The sequence below is a fragment of the Pocillopora damicornis genome, chromosome 10, assembly GCF_964200805.1.
Source record: "Pocillopora damicornis chromosome 10, jaPocDami1.2, whole genome shotgun sequence".
In the NCBI taxonomy this organism is placed as follows: Eukaryota; Metazoa; Cnidaria; class Anthozoa; order Scleractinia; family Pocilloporidae; genus Pocillopora; species Pocillopora damicornis.
In genome coordinates this window covers 2,723,433-2,742,385 of record NC_142679.1, presented here as the reverse complement: position 1 = coordinate 2,742,385, position 18,953 = coordinate 2,723,433, and the positions used below count along the sequence as shown (strand labels likewise).

At 37.0% G+C, this 18,953-nt stretch overlaps 5 protein-coding genes across 13 annotated transcripts in view; 2 read left to right on the top strand and 3 right to left on the bottom strand.

Annotated features, from left to right (window-relative positions):
• Window positions 1-3,558, top strand: part of LOC113683650 (vacuolar fusion protein CCZ1 homolog) — a 7,505-nt gene extending 3,947 nt beyond the window's left edge. The window contains exons 11-17 of the mRNA XM_027200903.2: window positions 173-234; window positions 548-659; window positions 1,171-1,204; window positions 1,345-1,453; window positions 1,581-1,724; window positions 1,959-2,086; window positions 2,215-3,558. Of these exons, the coding sequence (XP_027056704.2) occupies window positions 173-234; window positions 548-659; window positions 1,171-1,204; window positions 1,345-1,453; window positions 1,581-1,724; window positions 1,959-2,086; window positions 2,215-2,270 (645 nt within the window). The 3' untranslated portion in view covers window positions 2,271-3,558. The remainder of the gene's footprint in view (window positions 1-172; window positions 235-547; window positions 660-1,170; window positions 1,205-1,344; window positions 1,454-1,580; window positions 1,725-1,958; window positions 2,087-2,214) is intronic.
• Window positions 3,213-8,003, bottom strand: LOC113683655 (protoheme IX farnesyltransferase, mitochondrial). Its single transcript, XM_027200914.2, has 8 exons — window positions 7,873-8,003; window positions 7,641-7,804; window positions 6,580-6,757; window positions 6,127-6,251; window positions 5,908-5,978; window positions 5,685-5,776; window positions 5,328-5,558; window positions 3,213-4,742 (listed from the first exon to the last, which is right to left on the bottom strand). Exons 1-8 carry the CDS (start codon window positions 7,898-7,900, stop codon window positions 4,426-4,428), a joined length of 1,206 nt encoding a protein of 401 aa, XP_027056715.2. The 5' UTR covers window positions 7,901-8,003; the 3' UTR covers window positions 3,213-4,425.
• On the top strand, window positions 7,752-10,962 carry LOC113683657 (ribonuclease P protein subunit p21). The gene is made up of 4 exons (XM_027200916.2): window positions 7,752-8,169; window positions 8,326-8,426; window positions 9,181-9,263; window positions 9,623-10,962. The coding sequence occupies exons 1-4, from the start codon at window positions 8,095-8,097 to the stop codon at window positions 9,796-9,798; spliced, it is 435 nt and encodes a 144-aa protein (XP_027056717.2). The 5' UTR covers window positions 7,752-8,094; the 3' UTR covers window positions 9,799-10,962.
• Window positions 10,240-12,567, bottom strand: LOC113683656 (uncharacterized). Its single transcript, XM_027200915.2, has one exon. The coding sequence runs from the start codon at window positions 11,998-12,000 to the stop codon at window positions 11,401-11,403; it is 600 nt and encodes a 199-aa protein (XP_027056716.2). The 5' UTR covers window positions 12,001-12,567; the 3' UTR covers window positions 10,240-11,400.
• Window positions 12,520-18,953, bottom strand: part of LOC113683654 (coiled-coil domain-containing protein 154) — a 20,730-nt gene continuing 14,296 nt past the window's right edge. For 7 of the 9 annotated variants that reach the window (XM_027200908.2, XM_027200911.2, XM_089183843.1 and 4 more), the window contains 3 exons: window positions 18,650-18,800; window positions 17,978-18,064; window positions 12,520-14,351 (listed from right to left, as the gene is read on the bottom strand). In XM_027200908.2, the coding sequence (XP_027056709.2) occupies window positions 13,833-14,351; window positions 17,978-18,064; window positions 18,650-18,800 (757 nt within the window). In that variant the 3' untranslated portion in view covers window positions 12,520-13,832. Of the gene's footprint in view, window positions 14,352-16,516; window positions 16,569-17,977; window positions 18,065-18,649; window positions 18,801-18,953 lie in introns of all 9 variants that reach the window. The other 2 variants (XM_027200913.2, XM_089183847.1) reach the window with 1 other exon arrangement.

The window sequence follows — 18,953 nt, the reverse complement described above, 5'->3', positions numbered from 1 at the left end:
GTTACTCTGATTTTTTCTCTTTTCTTTGTGTGTTATTTGCTGTACAGAATTATTGTTAATTAGTCAAGAGCAATCCTCAAACTAGTTATTTCACTGAGCGGTCCTGATACATAGGTGTAAAAAATATTTTAAAATTATCAAATTTTTTTATCTGTGGTTCTTCTCCCTCTAGAGTATGGAAAATCCAAGATCTCAAGGATATGTTATAGTACAACCCAAGCCTCACCATGGAAGGTACTACTACATCAAAAACTGACCATACTTTAACTTTATTAAAATGATTCATCCCTTACTAGCTTATGGCATAAGTTGACAAAAATCAAGCAGGAGTTAGGGATGGAGAGGTGACAACTTTCCTCTTCATGACTATACAAGAGACTCTTGCAGAGACTGCCTGTATGATGAGAGACTCAGAATTAAAAATGAAACATGTTCAGGCTTGATTGATAGGATTTTTCCATGCACAAGGGCAATATGTTCATTCACAAAAGAAAACTAGAACATTAAATTCTGAATTAGGATGTCAAGAGTTTTTCTCTATTTTCAGGTTCATAACAGGTCCCACTGAATTGGATGACGTTCCAATACCAAGAACCCCACCAAAGATATTTGTTAACACAGATTCTGAACAAGAAGAACTTATATTAGTGGTGTACAAGGTACAGAGTATGGGGTGATGTCAAAATGGAGTGGAGAACAAATTACTAATTTGAGAGACTTGCTGTCTATTAGTTAATGGCTTGTGAACTAGGCTCCCACTTCAAAAGATCAAACTTTGCTAAACTTATGTGCAATTAATTCGGAATAAATAAGCACTTGTGAATTTTTTTCAAGAAAACAATAATTTTTATTGCTTTTAAAATAGAGTTAGTAAAAATTTTCCATTGGGAGAGTTTTGTTATTTTTCTCAAATGATAATATTTTTATTGCTACCAAAAAAATTATGTTTTTAACCCCAAGATCTGATTGTTAATTCTCCCCTCTAAATGGCACATAATTCCTTGTAAATAAGTTATGAGAATTTGGTAACAACTTCTTCTTGATAAGTTTGAGTATTCTCATCACCCAGTGGCTGGATAATGTAAGGATATTATAGGGAGAAGTTACTAGTTAATCACTTGTGGGAGTTAATGGGTTAATTGGTTTTGAATTCTTTTCTTTCCTGACCAGGCACTTGAAGCAACAATATGCCTGATGATCTCTGGTATGTCAAATGCTGATACGATGATGCTGATTAGCAGGCTTCTAAATAAATATAAATTGTTTATTTATCAGATTTATAAATTAACTTCTTTCTTAACAATTACCATTATGTTAATTAAATGTGATATTTTTCTCTTTCAGGTTCATACCCAACTCTAGACTTTTTTAGGAAGATTGACAACTTTATTGGCCCTCAACTTACCACACTGGCCAATATTATTGGTGAGCAAAGTGCCAAGAAACAGCAAAGGTATTTTCTATACTATTCCAATAATTATCTACTTAATTTATGAACTCTCATCTTGTTAATTTTCATCACTATCCTCTTGTGAGACTTGTCAGTTTAGCTGTTGTAATGTTTTCTTGATCATGTATAGCTCAGACCAACAATATCGCTATCTGTACTTCAACCACATGAACTTGGCTCAGAAGTCATCTGTTCACTCCAAAAAGTCATCACTTCCATGTGTTGCACCTGAGATAATGAGGCTAATGGGTGACATAAGTGCTGACTTTGCAAGGTAAAGTTTAACAGTCTTGAATCATTCTAACTAGAAAGTGGTTGTGTACATTGAAACTATTTAGCTAAAAGTATAAAAATTATCTTCTCACCATTCTTAATGAACATACCATACAGTAATTTTCACATCAGCATACTGAAATATAATACTTCTGTCATAAATGTTGGCTCTTCCCAGAGTAATTTCATGAACTAATAAATAATTATAAAATTAATGGTTTTGCTCTATCTTTAGTTTTCAGGAGGATGGTGAAACATTTGTGAAAACAATGTCAGATTGCTGGATTGTGGGAAGAAAATCTGACCAACGAGAATTATTTGTGATCTTAAATCAAAAGAGTGCAAACCTCATAGAGATTGATGGTGAGTGGTTTGAACTAAATTTTTCATCACACTTATGATAAGCCAAAGATGAATTAGTACAAAGTGTAAACAATAATAGAGGATTGGTGATTTCCTTTAATAATGCTGCAATTTCAATTACTTTGCAGAGGAAGTTAAAAGATTGGGCATCACACAATTTCACAACATCTTCTTCCTGGACTAGCATGAAGAAAAACAGTGGTACTGCAGGCAACAAACATATAGTGGCTGTCTCAGGGTAAAATGGTCACTCAAAATAGATTATCTAGTAAACAAGATGTGGGCTGACCTCCCTTTTTGGACAGGGAAATGTCACTCTGTCAATGAAACGGTAGAATAGTTGGGATCTTGGCATGAAATGGAACAAAATTTTTATCAAAATTGCAGGAATGGGAATGGAACTCTATTGGTTTTGAAAAAAAAACAATTTCTAATAGGAAGGAGGACATATCCAAAAAAGTATGAAATTAATTTAGTGAAACAAATTTAAGAATAAAAGTTATGAAATATGCTTTCCTCTATTTTCTCTTTTTTGTGGTGTAGATGTTAGTAAATCAAATGTAAATGTAAGTGAATTACAATTATTGGAAGTGCAAATTTTTCAAATATTGTTATTATGTTGTATTTAACAAATGGCTCATACATTGGCATGCATTCATTGAGATATGAAGCACACAGGAAGTTTGAAGAGCACAAAAGATGCATAAAAGTTGCTCGAGGCTATGCCTTTAGCAGCTTTTAGCTTCTTGAGTGCTCTCCAAACTTCCCAAGTGCTTCATATCTCAATGAATGCACAGCTGACGTATGAACCAATTGTTTTATAACATTTTCAACCCAATGGTTTAAATGTTGTAAAAGGGTTTATATCCTTCAGGAAAACATTTTGCTATGCAGTAAATGATCTTGTTTCCATGTTTAGCTTAAATTGCTTCCTTAAAGTCTTGACCAGTTTTTTAGTAGTAAAATCCCACAGTAAAAAATCGTGGAGAAAATTTTTTTTCTCAAGGGATTTGTTTGCTGACATCATGAGCATGCACAATAGGAATATGAAGCACACTCACGCAATTGAATTTGATTAGATAAATTTGCTTGTTTGTAGTAAAAGTAAAGAAAAAATTTCATCAAATGAAGGCAGTAATTATTTATTTCAAGTAAAATTGTACAAGATTTACAACATTACAAATTGCTGTTCTTAAAATTCAAACTTTCCCATTTTTATATACAGTAAAATAATATTAATAGTAGTTGAATAAAAGGTAACTTTGACAGGAAAAACATTTAACTTCGGTATTGTCACCAAATCAGAAGTAATGAATTAATTGAACACAAAATATATTAGTTGACAACATTATGTTGAAGATGTAGGATATTTTAAATACTTTGACCCTTCAAAGTGACAAGTATCTCAAATTTAATGCAATATTGGGCAGGAAGGTAAACAGAATATCAAGATTACAGTATCAACTGATGGATTTTACTGTAGTATATCAGGGTGTTCCTCATGCATTGAAAACAAACTCTATGCTAATTTAGCAAAATTCCTGGGCTCAATTTCAATAGCCTGTGCGAAATTTTTCATTCAGATGTTGAGAATGTTACTCAACACTACTCCCCTGCCGTATACCAGTTAACTGTACCTTTCTTGATGGGAAGCCTGTGATATGGCACCAAATTTTCAGAAGTAGTCAACAGAGAAATATATGGCCATGAGATTAAACAAAAGTCCAAATTCACTTAGACCAACAGTTATAGAACAGAACCAGCAGAAGGGTACAAACAAAAAGAAGAAGGGATAAGGTAAAATTGTTTAACCCAATCTCCTTCTTGTTCCTTGCTATCATCTTGGGCTACTGGCACTGTTATGCAGCTGTTGTGATCAACTGAATGCCTGGCAAAGGCTATAGAGAGCATGGAGAATGAGTTCTCAGATCCTCTGAGGGAAAAAATGAATTCTGTATGCATTGTGCAAGCCCAACACTGCCACTAGTTGTAGTTCTCTGTAAAAACATGAATAGTGCATGCCAAACACTATCATGCAGGGAGGCCATGAAATTGTTTTAAAGAAGTCAATCTTGTCTTAAATAAATGTAATTTATGTCTAGAACATCTTTCTGACAAATTAACATTCTAAAACTACTTCATCAGCCACACCAAGTGGCGGAAGCCCCTCTAACATGGACCACTTTCTTACCACAAACATACTACAAGAGGTCAGAACAACTTCATCAGTGATGAAGACCCAAAACAAAGTTGGCAAACAAGGTTACCCTCATTTTCCTCTCTGGACCTCAAGACTTGACATTTGTATGATAAAAACTTCATGGAGGGAAAGAAGCTGGCTATGTCACTTGAACAATTCCCTCATCCTGTGTTGTCCTTGGCTTCTTGTGAAACAGAATCAGAAGCATGAGGATTGGGAGGTAAATCAGACTAAACCGAAAAAGTTCCCTTGCAGATCTTGAATCTGAGTCTTTATAAAACTGATATCCTAAATAAGTATTCCAAAAGTTAAGTGGTAAAGAGTCCAAAGCCAGCCACCATGTTGTGACTCCACATGCTGGTAGAAGTGTTGTAAGACCAACCAATGCTAAACAGTGTCTCAGTGTCACCCGTCTGCACAGGGGTGCATTTGTTACACACATCATGCGATAACCAGCTATGGTAAGACAAGAAAAACAAAACAAAATTAGGATAGGAAATTTGCTGATAGCACAGGAAGCTTACTATGATCTGCAGAAGGACAAAGAGATGCTGTATGCACAGATAAGTTTTGGGTTCTCTTTGGCTTAATCACTGTTATAAAGTAAGCTAATATTGATTATCAAAAGTTTTCTACATCAAAAGAAAAAGGATCAAGTTACCCAGTCTTGGTAGGAAAGAATAATAAAGCAGCAAATGAGTAAATGTATATGACATGTTCACCTATTCTTTTTTCATATTCAGAGTTCACTTTGGACACCTGAGCACTGTATTGCTTAGATTCTCATATAAACCCTTTCATTTACATGATCTAATGAGTAATTCTCCTTACTCTATGCCATACAACTCTCATGATGCAAGTAAGGAGAACTTGTTATTGGATCAACTAATAGTCCCCATAACTTGTCTGCTTGATTTTGAATTAATATTTTAAGGAGAGATTCTGTATTGGTCACTCATTTGAGTTCGAGGGTTGAGAATCTCCAATGAAAGTAAATTTGGGTTCTAAAAATAGTGGAGAAATAACATGATCATCCATTACCTCTTGAATAATCAGCTCTGAGATTCCAGCTCAAAGCATTAAAATGTGGAAACTGCCAAGAGTACAAAATTCCTGCCAACACTAATCCACCAGCATCTATTCCTCCAGTACAAGCAGCCCAACCCATCAGGGGGGGCAATGCTCCCACTACTGACCCCACCCAAGTATTCACAATACTCAGACGCTTCATAGGGGTGTAGACAGATGTGTAGAGTATCAGGGTGGCTGCCCCTGTCAGAGAACAAAATAATACAACGTTATAATTTTACTTAGAGTCGCTAACATGCCTTCAGCATGCTCAATAAAGTCAAACCTCCATGTGAAGTGAAGTCACATTTAGTTAAGTGTAGTACTAACCCAGGGCAGCAGTTAATCCATTGACTTGACTGGTTAATACAGAAACACCCATTACACCAGTTGCCATGGCAAACAGCACCACATGAAGAGGGCTATGGATAAACAAACGCAAAAATAACATGTATAAGTGACCAATGACGTAACTGATCTCAAAATAAAGAACACATGAGGGACTCCTTGTCATGGGATGAATCTTGTGTTGTTTAAATGTTACAATGCTTACCTCAAACGGGCCCTGACAAGAACACGGTTTTGTGTGCGGCTCATTTGTGAGTCAAAAGGCACTTCCAGCCACTTTAAGAAACAATCAAACAAATTTAATCTGATTTTGACTCAATGTAAGAGAATAGAAAATCACAATTGGATGACACAGGACCACCACAACTTACACACTTAAAAATTTTTTTTTTTTTTTCAAGCATTTGCAATCAAATATGCATACCTGGTTAAATGCATTTGCCGAAGATGAACAGAGGCCTGTTCCTAGTCCAGCCCAAAGAAAAGTACTAAGATTCATGGCCCCTGGTGCAATGGCATATCCTGCCATTTCTGTGATTACCACAAGACCTACAGCAAAAATGGAAATAATACTTACTGCATCTGACTAAAAAACACTCGCAATACTATGTGAACTACCGGTACATGTATTGGAGAAGTAAATAGAAAGACAAGCTTTTTTTCCCCATCCCCTTCCCCTCTTGTACCCACTCTGGCCTGGTAAAAAGTGAACTATAGGAGTACTAAATAGTAACACAAACCTCTTTCCCAATCCCCCCCACTGCTACTTCTCATCTTCTAAGCCCAAATCAAACAAAATTCTAAGTTGAATTTTTAGTTATAATAATCTTGCACTGAAGGTTGCAAAATGTCCCACAACTAAATAAAGAATACAAACCTGTTAGTCTGATCTTTGACAGCTGCATGTACTGTCTTGGCAATTTTTTCCAATCAATTTTCTGTTCCACCCACTCCTCCTCTGTGTCATCACTCTTCTCCTCTACATGAGAGAGACTTTCCTGGGCCTCTACACCACATGTTGTCTTTCCAATCAGTGCCACTGAAGTTGACTTTGGCTGAAAAGAAAGGGTACATAATGTCAACAAATACAATAGAACCTGCTCACTGCGTTAACTTGCACTCCCTGCTTGCTAAAACAAAATCCTTGATCCCTTGGATTTTACTCTATATTTCGAGTCATTTACTATCTGTTAACTTGAGCCCAAGTAACTCCAACTATCTAATTTTTTTTCTTCCCTTTGCTCAAGTTTACTCTGATAACTTAAACTTTAAGTAAAACTGTGCAAAGCTGTACAGAGCTGTACAGCACTCTATTGAGCAAAAATCTTCTTTCCAGGTGCTAAACATTGTCCGAAAAAGTAGCTGCTGTTATTCCAAGACTACACAGCCCACTTAGTAAGTTACTCTATTTGAAACAGCAGTTTGTATATTGACCAGTTCTAAGAATTTCTCATCCTAAGAATGTCTGTCAACAGAAGCTGCAGCTGTGATTCCAATAGCTACATTGCAATAAATTCATTTTTTCTTGTAATATTTTAAAATGTCTAAAAATTAATTCTCCTGAATTGTGTATCAATTAATGATTTGCCACTTGGATCTATCACTGTTAGCAAAGATTAAGAAAATTTGGAAATATTCACAAAAATACGGTGATCTCTAATTTCGTGTTAGATGGTCTTGACTTCATTAGCATATATTAATATTATGTAATCTCGGTAACATGGCGACAGGACCTCAGCATCTGTCGTTTGGATCTTTACAGTCTCGCAATTATCTGAACCACCTTTGAAAAACACAGGTTACACGCTGAGGGTAAGAGATCAGAGATCACTTTAATTACAAAGCGTAGTAAATTTTCTTAACTTGTCCACGTTTAAGTTTACCTTTACCTCCCCCGAAACTTGATTACAGAAAAGCCTAAGAACATGCTGGACCCACCTTGCTTTGACAAGCACTAGTACTTTTAGGCTGGCCATATGAATCACTCAAAAGACGTTCTTTGGGCTTGACTCTAGAGAATCGTGCTTTATATTGATGCAACCAACGGAGAGTGGGAGAGACATGCCGGTAGAGGACCACGGCTCGATGCAGCGAACAGGCACCTAAAAATAAAACACTGGTTAAACGCCCTCTTCAGCTTGCTTATTACTACAATAAAATTGCCACTTACGACACAACAGAAGACGAGAGTTCATCATAACTTGGTCATTTTGCGGCTAATACTGGCCGCCATGTTTAATCGCACGTTTCATGTCAGAAACGGCAAGACATCAGCGGTTGTTTGTAATAGCCCCAGTCTCCTCGACCAGTTTCCAATGCAATCTTTTCATCACCATGAAATCTGTTGATAAAATGGCGTCAGAACCTTAAGGCTTACTTTAGTAAAGTTACCATGGGTCGAAAGAACAAAAGTGGTGTGTCTCCTCAGAATCAAGAATCATGTCATAAGCTAAATTTCTTGCATCAGGTAAGTAAATTTTTTAAGATTATTAATGTATTTTGTACCTAGCTCAAATGCTGTCCAAAGCTGAGGTTTGATATCTAACTGCTAAACAAATACACTTTAATTTTGATTTAACCACTATTTTCTCATAAAAACAAATATTTGTTCATTATTCTACAGGCTTCCCATGTAGTGCTGGCCATCAACCCAGAAAATGTGGAAATGTCAAGATTTTATGCAAGCACAATGAAATCAACAGCTCAAAAACTTGTGTTTAAATTGTATGTGTTTTAAATCAGCACTTTATTGATATAAGAATATGGTAGGATGGTCTGGAAAACCTATAGGATTATTGTTTGCGTAGAATCAACTCTATTTAATTTATATGAAATTGGGGGCTTCATTTTCCTGCAAACAAATAATGAGAATACTCACCAGTCAGATAGAAGTTGTTATAATTTGTGATCTTAACACTAAATTCTCGTAGCTAATTTACAAGGAAATGTGTTGCGTTTGGAGGGGAAGAATTAACAATCAGATCTTGGGAGTTAAAGGGTTAACTGATTAAGAAACTTAAGGTCAACACTGGGTGAACCAGTCATGTGATGTTTTCAATGCTGGATTCTATATTGAAAGGTTTGGGTTCTACCCCTGTCAGTGTCATACTGTTGTGTCCTTTAGCAAGACCTGACTGACTATTTACAACAAGGAGTTTAAAGATTGTGAACTATCAGGGAAACCTTACAAAATTCTTGGCATAAGCAGGAAGTAAACTGCCATGTACAAGCATCTCATCCAGGAAGAGTTGCAATTGCATTGTTTTTCTATTCCACTGAATTATTTTTTGCTTCTATTGAATGAAATTAGTTTAGTGTGAGAGATGGCAACAAAAATGTCACATGACAGATAGTTTTTTTTTTAACTTTAGCAGAGAGAACAGCCCTGTTACCTTATTTTATCAACCTCTTACTCAAAGTAACATTCACTTTATTTGAATATATTTGGTGTGTGTAACCAAACTGTTTCTTCTGTCAGGGATCCAAGCATCAAAAGGACTATTTGCAAGCACTGTCATGCTCTTCTCATACCAGGAATTACAGCAAGAGTCAGAGTCAGACGTAAGTTGGACTAACAGCTTGAGTTTCTACATGAAATGTAGAATTTGTTTACCCTATGCTTTTTTACGCAAAAAATAACCATTGATGCTTGAAGTGTTATTTTCCAAAGAAGCAGTTGTAGTGTTGTGGCAGTCATAAAAGTTATAGTTAAATGGAGATTTCTACTTTGATACATGTTGTTCAAAAAAACAAGATAGGCTTTAGTGTGACAAGACAAGACAACTTTATTTTACCAGGGTAGCCCAGTCAGCTGCAAGGCTGGTATCCTTAGGGGCCCTGTGCCATATCCAGAGTTTAATTTGACAAGACTCCATATTTCTAGACTTGTAGGTATTAAGTCTTTGTGTTCTTTTCTTCAGGGAGAAGAGAGAGACACATTGTGGTTACATGCCTGGAATGTCAGACCGTCAAAAGGTATCTCTGTAGACCTAACCATGTTTTGTGGAGTGAAAAACACAATACCACCAAGCAGCAAGATAATGACAACGATGAGGTTGTGCAAGAAAATCAAAAGGAAAGACAGGAGAACAGTTAATGATTGTCAGTCTTGAGAAAAGGAAAAGGGGCACTCTCCATTTTTTTACTGCAAGGTTGGGGAGGATTTTCTGTCTGGAGGAGCAGAAAGATTTTTCGACCAATAAAATTGAACAGGACAAGTGTGATCCTTCTGCATAGAGTTTACTTTTTTCCTTTTTAGAGCATACATACTCAAGTGTGCATGAACAGAAGCCAACAACTGGATAATTTATAATGGCATATGTTTCTAGTGAATAGAAGCAAACAGTAAAGTAAATTTTGCTGTTTTCCGGTCATCTCAGATGTTAGAAATGACAATACGCATTACATCATAAACATGTGACACACATCACAAAATTAGGAACACATCACACTTTAGTGGTCTGGCCACCCAAGATGATAGGTGGCCTGTTCCAGGTGTTCTTTCTGTAAAACAGAGTGTAATAAACAAACTGCACCGTTTGTTTTATTTACTGAACACTTGGAATGGGGTAGGATTTTATTGAGCTTGTAAAGATTCACATGACTATGAGTCAATGAAAAACTATTTGCTTGTGAGACAGCACTGAAAAAGTAAAAGACTGTAGGATGAAATAGGATAATAAGGAAATTTTTCACCAGGCATAACTACTTTCACTGTGTGATCAACTAGTTTGTATGGATTTAGGTGTAAGGAAAGCAATTAAAATTTAAGTCAAATTTTCCTAAGAAGAAAAGAAAATGAGTTCAGATGAAGAACAAAATGTTTCTTATTTTTTAGTAATAAGTGAAACATAATCCTTTGTTCTGACTGCTTCTTTTTGCTTTTGGCAATTAATTCCTAATCTTAACTTATTCTCATGATTTTCTTTCTGTCTGCCTGTCTTGCCTGATTTGTATTATTAACTAACACTCAAGGAGTTTTTTCTTCTATTTTTCGGGTTAACCTATTATTAGCAGGTGTTTACACTGTTGCATTGTAAATTGTAAAGCGAGTCACTCATTAGAAAGGTGAATAATTGTAAATATTGGGAATCAAAATGATTCTAAGGGAAATGATTTTGGAAAATTGTGTAAACAATTTGAGGCAAATCTGAAACCATTGATGCGCAACTTTGGACAAGCAGCGGTCATTTATCGGTATAGTTTAATCTATCTGAATTGTAATCATACCTTCCAGTCAAATTAAAACGTGTGTAAAGTATTTTTATGAGAGAAGCGCTAAAACGCTTTGAATAATAACTCGACGATTAGAAGATTTGCCAATAATTCTCAAGACAGCTCATGCAAACCAAATACTGTTATGTAATGACAGGAAAAAGCATTTCTATATTCACGCCGTATCAGCTTTGAAAATCCAAATCCGAGAAAATGACAGGTTTGAATTGCTAAGATTTAAAGGCGTTCTTTGTCCAAACGGAAATAAAATCTTACCAGTAGGAGGCCTGTCAAACATGAAAAGATAATTGCCCTTGAAAAAACAGCTTGCTTGACTTGTGAATTTCTTGAATCTTTTGTATATTGTGTTGCATAGACAAAGATCAATTTTCTTATCAACATTGGCCGAATTAAAATTTTCAATGCTTCTGTTGATCCTTTACAACGTTACTTCTTTGATTTGGTGGATCTCACCACTAGATTATTACTCGGATTCTTTGCCATCATCTTCTGAGGCGTGAGAAGGCGAGATAGTTCTTGGGGTTTGATTGCCTTTCTTTGTTTCTACATTTTCCGCTGCGGCACTAGCAACGCCGTCAAATCTTGAACTCGTGGCGTCGCTGAATTCATCGCCTGACAAACCACCCTGGCTAGTATCTCCGTAGTTCATTCCGTGTACGTCAAGTGAGATATCGACATTTGTCGTCACGCTAGTTGGAAAAAAATGCGCTTGTGGGTATCCAAATGAAGTAGGATGATGACGTACCATTGGGTATAAATTATTTCTTTGAGCGAGGTTTTGCGTTCGCTGTGGGGCTGGATAGTAAGTGTTTCCATCTGGAAAATTAACTTCCGCAAATCCATGACCTCGATGAGCGTACAATGGTGTAGAAGGTGCCATCGGGTATTCTGGCGGTTGTGGTCGATGAACCCTCCTGCTCGAGTTATTTCGAATCCTCGGCGAATATCCACGCCCTTCTCTTCTTAAATGTCTAGTCCAAGCACAGCAACAGACGATAAAAATCACGCCGAAGATTCCCACATAGCATAGCGTGGTCACGATCAGGAACTTGGAATCTACCATTGTCGGGCTTCGCTGTCAACTAGGCCATGTGATACGCACAATGTTCTCTGACGAATGTTTATACTATTAAATAGCAGACGCACGTAAGGTCAATAAATCTGTCAAAGCGTTATTCTCATAATGAAGAGTGCTAATCGACTCGTGCGAGCCAAGTTCGAGCTGAATTTTAAGTCTTCCCACTTGGGGCGTAGTAAATGATTAAAAAAGTCTCACACTCTGGCGTAGTTTCTAAACTCGTGTCAAGTACGGCAAAGCGACCTCAAAATCGTCACTTTAATTTTTCGGAGAACTTCTGATATTGTTTTAGAACGCTCTCGAATGTTGGTGCGCTGCTTCTAAGCAAGCGATCGGAAACACAGTTGAATGAATGAAATATCCTCAATAAATGAATAATAAGAGCCGACGAACACAACAAAGAAATGTCAGCGGAACCGAGATAACACTTATCGATAGGGGCAGGAAGTGTGGGTCAGTATTGACCGTGCCATGGATCTATTAAAGTGTCGTTAAACTGAACAGTTTCTTTTTTCAAAAAATATAAGGATTTAAAGCATCTGAATTTTAATAAATATATATAGCAGTTCTTACAATTACAACCTTGATAAGTACTGGAAAGTCACCGAACACACAGTCACAATGACAATCCCACTCTCTTTAGTATAATATCAGTTCACACCAAGAAACTTAGCCACTTTTCACTCAGTAGATGCGTTACTAAGGTACTATGCTTTCCTAAAGGATTTTACCTATGGACATAAGACCGATCGCAGTCATAAATCGACTCTCTTTTTTGCTTGAACGTTTTATACTGACGTGCACATGTACAGTTAGCATGCCGCTCGCCCCTTTAAAAGTTCAGTTTATACGACAATGTTTAACTAAAAATCCAAAATTACGGTATAATTATTTTCCCGATACGAACGACTACGGGTGTTGAAACCCAAAAATAATACTATGAAACTACGAATCTGCTATAGCTAAGGTCCAGCCCAGCTAACCAGATCTATACATGTTCATATACGCGCTCACCTGGTGAACTACTGCAATTGAAAAGTTTTGTTTTGAGCAACACACACTCTTTGCAGAAGAAGTATATATTATGTCATATAAATTTTATATTATACTATAAAAAGGGAGATCTTTGTAAATGCACGTGATGTCATATACTATGATGGGCAAAACAAATCAAACCAGCGAAATTGATTATATATTTTCAACCGGAAATATATTTGAGAGCCCATACAAATGAAAATATTTACGAGACAAAATCTGCCGTAACTCGCCGAGCGCGCTCTCGTTCGGAGACAACCACAGTATCTTCTTTATTGAGGGTGGAAAACGACGCCTGAAGATTTTATGGATCCTCGTTATGAACTAGCGAATCTGTGATAAAAATGGAAATTAACCCTTAAACTCCCAAGATCTCATTAGTAATTCTCCTTACTGTCTGCCATATAGTTCTTGTGATGTTAGTTTGGCGAATCTACCATTGGATCAACTAATAATCCCCTAATTACTGTTTTTCGTTATTCTCATCACCAGTCTGCTTGATATTGAATTGATACTGTGAGGAGAAATTCTGTCTTGGTCACTTGTGGGAGTGAAAGGGTTAACGAAGACCAACACCAGCGACAAACGTAAGTCATAGTTAACGTAGACCCACGAGCAGTCCCTCCTTTCCGGCAAAGACTATTTTGCTAGCGCAAAAGACTTCGCTGAAAAAGGGGGAATACGCATGGTCTATAATTTGAAGCAATATCTTAGCAACCTTTTTTTCGTATCCGGTTTTTTTTTGCGGTAATTGATTTTTCTCAATTTTTACCCCTACTTCCTCACTTTTTGCCCTTTTTTCCTTTATTATTTTTTCCTTTCTTGCTTTTACCGCCGCGCCTTGAGTCGTCATCGTCATCATCATCATCATCGTCATCGTCATCATCATCGTCATCATCGTCGTCATCGTCGTCATCATCATCGTCGTCGTCGTCGTCATCATCGTCATCATTATCGTCATCGTCATCGTCATCTTCGCTATCTTCAGTCCTCTTACTAGGCGCCTTATTTTCCGTTCGTGAAGAAGTCGAAGCGCTGGCTTTTTCTTCGCTCTCTCGTTGTTCTTTCTTCTCCAAAAGGCGATACCACGCCTTTTTGATGGCCAGCATCTTCCATGACTGGTAGATTCCCCACTTGTTGACTTCCAACAGGGCGAATCGCATTCTACCAACTCCTTCCACATATTGAGGTATGCAAACGTTGGGGTGTCTGTGTTTAACGAACACACGTCGATGATCTTGAAGGTAATACCGAATAACTTTGTTTACGTCTTGTTCAATGGCATCCTGTTCTTCATTCCGCTGGAGCGAAAAATAGAAATGAAAATTGTAATGAAAAAAGTTCAAATTAATCTGAAACAAGCATTCATGTTTCCTACAGGCATAACAGTCTTTTAGAAATTGGGTAAAAACACAAAGACGAAAAAGGAGGAGAGAATTTGGATTCATCATAGCCATAACTTTAACCGTCAAGTCACGCTTTTCAAGCATTTTGTTACGTTCTCACATTGTCACGGCTGGGACGAGTGCTAAGAGTGCTGGAAAGGAAGTGGGGAAGCATGGAAATATGCCACGATGAATGAGAAATTCCTCCCTTGTTTTCCTAATCCTTTTTCTCCTCCTTTTGGAAGAAATAACCTGAACAGAGTATTATCGATAAAAACTGAAAGAGGATTAGGATAGATAATTAAGGCTAATTGGATGGATGAAGAAAGATAAGGAAATATTTTCAAACGTTTAAGAATCAAAAAGGCTTAGAAATGGTAACATTTACTTCACTCTGTAAATTTTTAAAAAATGATTGCAGTTCAATGTCCATACTAGTTTAAAAAGGAAGCGTTTAAAAATCCTTCAAATTTAAGGTTTCTTCCATAAACTTAGTAACATTCAACCCTTTTACTACAGGACGTGATTGGGATTACTGTTACTGTTTACTATTCATTACTAATACATTATAATACATTATCAATTTATTTCCTGAAACTTAAATCACCACAGTTAATAATGACGATATGGATGAAGTCATCAGTATTAACACAATAAATTTAACAATGTTACTTGATAATCATATAAATTTACTGATCACTTAACAATCCTGGGTTACTTGCGGAAATGGCAAGCCGTCATGACAATTGTTATAGTTATCAATGTTGCAAGTACAAATAAATGAAATAAAAGGTTTAGTGTTAATGTGTATATCTTACATCTGACCTCTTGACGCTCCTGTGCGACTAGTAAAAGACTAAAAATTCTTTCTCACTTCAGAAAATCTAACATTGAACTGTTTGGATGAGACTTATGCTTCAGAAAAAATCTTAAGGTGAAATTTACTTACTTCCTTGAAAAGTTCTCAATTCTTGTTTTTTAACAAAAAAAACGTTGATAACCTTATTAGTTCAAAATGTCTTGAAAACAGTTTTAAAACAAATTTTTATTGATTGAAAGTCACATTCTTAATATATATATATATCTGATATATTTTAAATTTAAGACTAGCCAAGTACTCTCCACATGCAGTGGTTCGTTCAGCCTCACTTCAATGTTTAAACTTGTTTTGAAGATGTAATTGCGTTCGTTTCGATTTTCCTTCACATTTATTAACTCCTTAAGATATTATTTTACCTGTCCAAAGTTCATTGCATTACCGATACTTTTACAGACAAACATGACTGAAAACTTTCAAGATCCTTTCTAGTTTTATAGGAAACTGATGGAGAGATCAGTATTTCTCGCTTGAAATTAAAAGACAAATTTTCAGCCGATTTATTCCACAAGTTTACAAATTATAACAGCCTGTCTTGCACTGGACGTCAATTAATACTTTATGCCAAATATCATCTATACTAAATCATAGCCTACGTGTAGCCATACCCTCCACCGCTGGGGGGAAACCTTCCGTTTCTGCTTAGAGGGAGGGTACGGCTACAAGTTGGCTTCTCAATTGCGGCCCTGAAGTTGCTTCAGCCGGTGCTGCTTATGATTAATCTCTTTCTAAGTTTTAAGCACCGAGGAAGGTCAAGCGATATTATAACGAAAACACCGAAGTTTAGACGAATCAGTTACATTAAGTCATTTTCGGATTAAAATGAGACAAAAAATATGAAGCTCAATTCGCAACAAAAATTTTGGCTAGCTAATCAAACCAAAAAAAAAGTCGCCATTTAGAAACTTGACCGTTAAACTTCGTTTTAATAAACAGCATGCAGAAATGTTTCTTTTTAAACTGTAGATACTAGTGCGCTACAGTTTCTACTCCTTTTATGCCACATTTTATGGTAATCATTATTTTTTAGCTGGATTATTCATTTTATCGCCTTAAACGCAGAACTCTCGAGTTATTAAAATTCTGATCACGTTAAAAAGAACGTCAGCTTAATTTTTTTTTGTTTCAATGTAGAGAAAACTTGAAAAGAAGATAGACTGAAAACAAAAATGCACAAATTTGCATTGACTACGTGGCGACATACTGGAATTGATCTGCTGTAACTGCTCCTTGAGTTCCTCAATAGAATCACCTCGCTGCAGATTTCAAACCTCAGTTAGTAAAAACACAAACATTACTGTACGTATATATGAGATTTTGGAGAGTAACGTGAAACTGAATTTCACGTTGGCAAAGACGCAAACTTTCAGTGGGAAAATCTGATCACTATCACAGAGACGAAAATAACTTCTACGAATAAAGACATGTTGAAAGTAATCGAGAATTGTATTGGTCGCGTGAAACAACGATGCGAACTGATACAAATTATAGAAAACAGCATGGATCCATTTAAACATTGTTATTGACTCTGGGTCGATTTTTATACAACAAGTGTAGGTTTTTGCTTGACTGAAGTTTCCTGACTAACATTGTACAACATTATCTTGTCACGCAGCCACGCCTACAAATAAAATCAAAAGTCGTCATGTACTAAGCTGCTAATTAATAACTATTTCGAACCCTAAAAAGGCACGCGTGACTACCAATATTGTAACTTCTTCATCAGAGACGCTGACAGACAAGAAATTAAATCTTTCTTAATGCAGATGAAACCCCCTTCCCAGCTCTATCGTGCTGGGAAGCTCCCTATTCAAGTGCTAAGAGAAACAACTGTACAGAGTACAACCTGTTATAATAGCAATTGTTGCCATGGAAAGCAACGTTACGACTAATTAACCAGCTGATAAAAAAAGTTAATAAATTTTAGGGCTAAGTTCTAATTTTCAACTGAGTTCTCTACCAGAAAATAAACCCAGCATAGTTGAAAAAGGAGACATTTAGTTGCAAGTGGTCTAATCATTTTCTACGAACAAAATCTCGCTAACAATCGAAAATGACGAATCACCAATCAAAATCAATTGACTTTAAAGTGACGTTTTGTCCTCAACCAATCAGCTTTTAACTGGAACTACCGTGCGTAGCATATGAGCAATAGAATTTCCCGCGCTTTTTACTGGCAACTTGCCTCCGTTTCCAAAGACATTTCATCGTTGTACCATTTTAACTATAGCAGTGCGAACCATTTTGTCCATGGTGAAAATCTGATTCAATATCTGCCTCCAAACCTGATCTCACAGCGTACGAAACTCGCTAGTCGGTACCACTTTTACTCTCACTCATTATCAACATAACACATCTCGCAAATCTCAACATGTCATTTCACAGGGTAGAGAACACTCCGTGATAGCAACAAATTGACGTGAAAACTATCGATGGTACTCGTGTTATTTCCGAATGATATCGGTGCTCGTCGGTTTTTAATTAGGACATCGTAGAAAAAAAACACCGATTCCTCCATTGCACTGCAAGAACAAAACCTTTTCCAGGGCCTAACCTCAAGAATCCTCGGAGTTTACCGGCTACATGGTCATACTATAAGGAAATACTCATGAGCTGTAGACATTCTCAAAATCACCCAAACATTCCAGTTTACAACTGAACTCACCGTTTGAGCCTCTGATTGTATTTTTTGTGTCAAGACTGTACGTAAGGTCTCAACTGTATTTTCCAGTTTGGCTACTTGAGAAGAAGTCTGGAAAGAAAAGACAAAAAGCTTGAACTGAGTCTCATTCGATCTTTTTAAGATCTTTTCACCCTTTAACTCCGAAATTACCCCGAAGTGATCAACATTTAATTTCTCCTCGCGATTTCAACGCACTGTCTCACAAAGAGGTCATGAGAATTCGCAAGCTTATCAGCTGGAGAGTGCTATCTAAATATAACACCGATTCTCCTCTCCGAAGGGAGAATAACTAGTCCTGGTGGTTAAATGAAGTGAAGCGAAAGGGAAATGAAGAGAATCTCATTTGCGAGTTTCTCTCTGTGCCCACAGAAGTGTATCCAGCGAACTGGCCCTCATTACTAAGGCTACAGCACGTGCATCTCCTCGCCTGCGAGAGAGTCTGAGGCCTTGAGTAAAGCAAGCCGCCGAGAGGGTTGCGAAGGGTCTGGCACTTATAATTGAGGCTCATATCGCAGCGCTATCAAGAGCCTGCGAGGGGTCTGACATTAACAATGAGGTTTGTATCACGGTGCTATTGAAAGCCAGCTCTCAGGCCAACATAAGTGTGACTGGAGAAAGCCGTATATCCCATGACATCTCCCAGTGGCACCTCACCTGTTGCACTTCTTCCTCCAGTTTCTGCACCTTATTTCGCAAGTCTGCGGTGTCCTCAGGCTCCTCTGTCGCCGCCCGCGGCGACGGCGTCGGCGTTAGTGCCGGCTCCGGCTCAGGCTCCGTCTCCCGAACAAATGGAGGAGGCGGTTGCCTGAAGAAAAAGAGTGGCACGAACATGACAAAAATATTACATGACAGAGAAAAGGGAAAAACAGAGTGTTTTAAAAACTCTGCTGTAAAACCATAAGAACAGTGTTGGATAAAACAGAAGTCCTATTTCTTCTCCTAAAAAAAAAATTTGTGT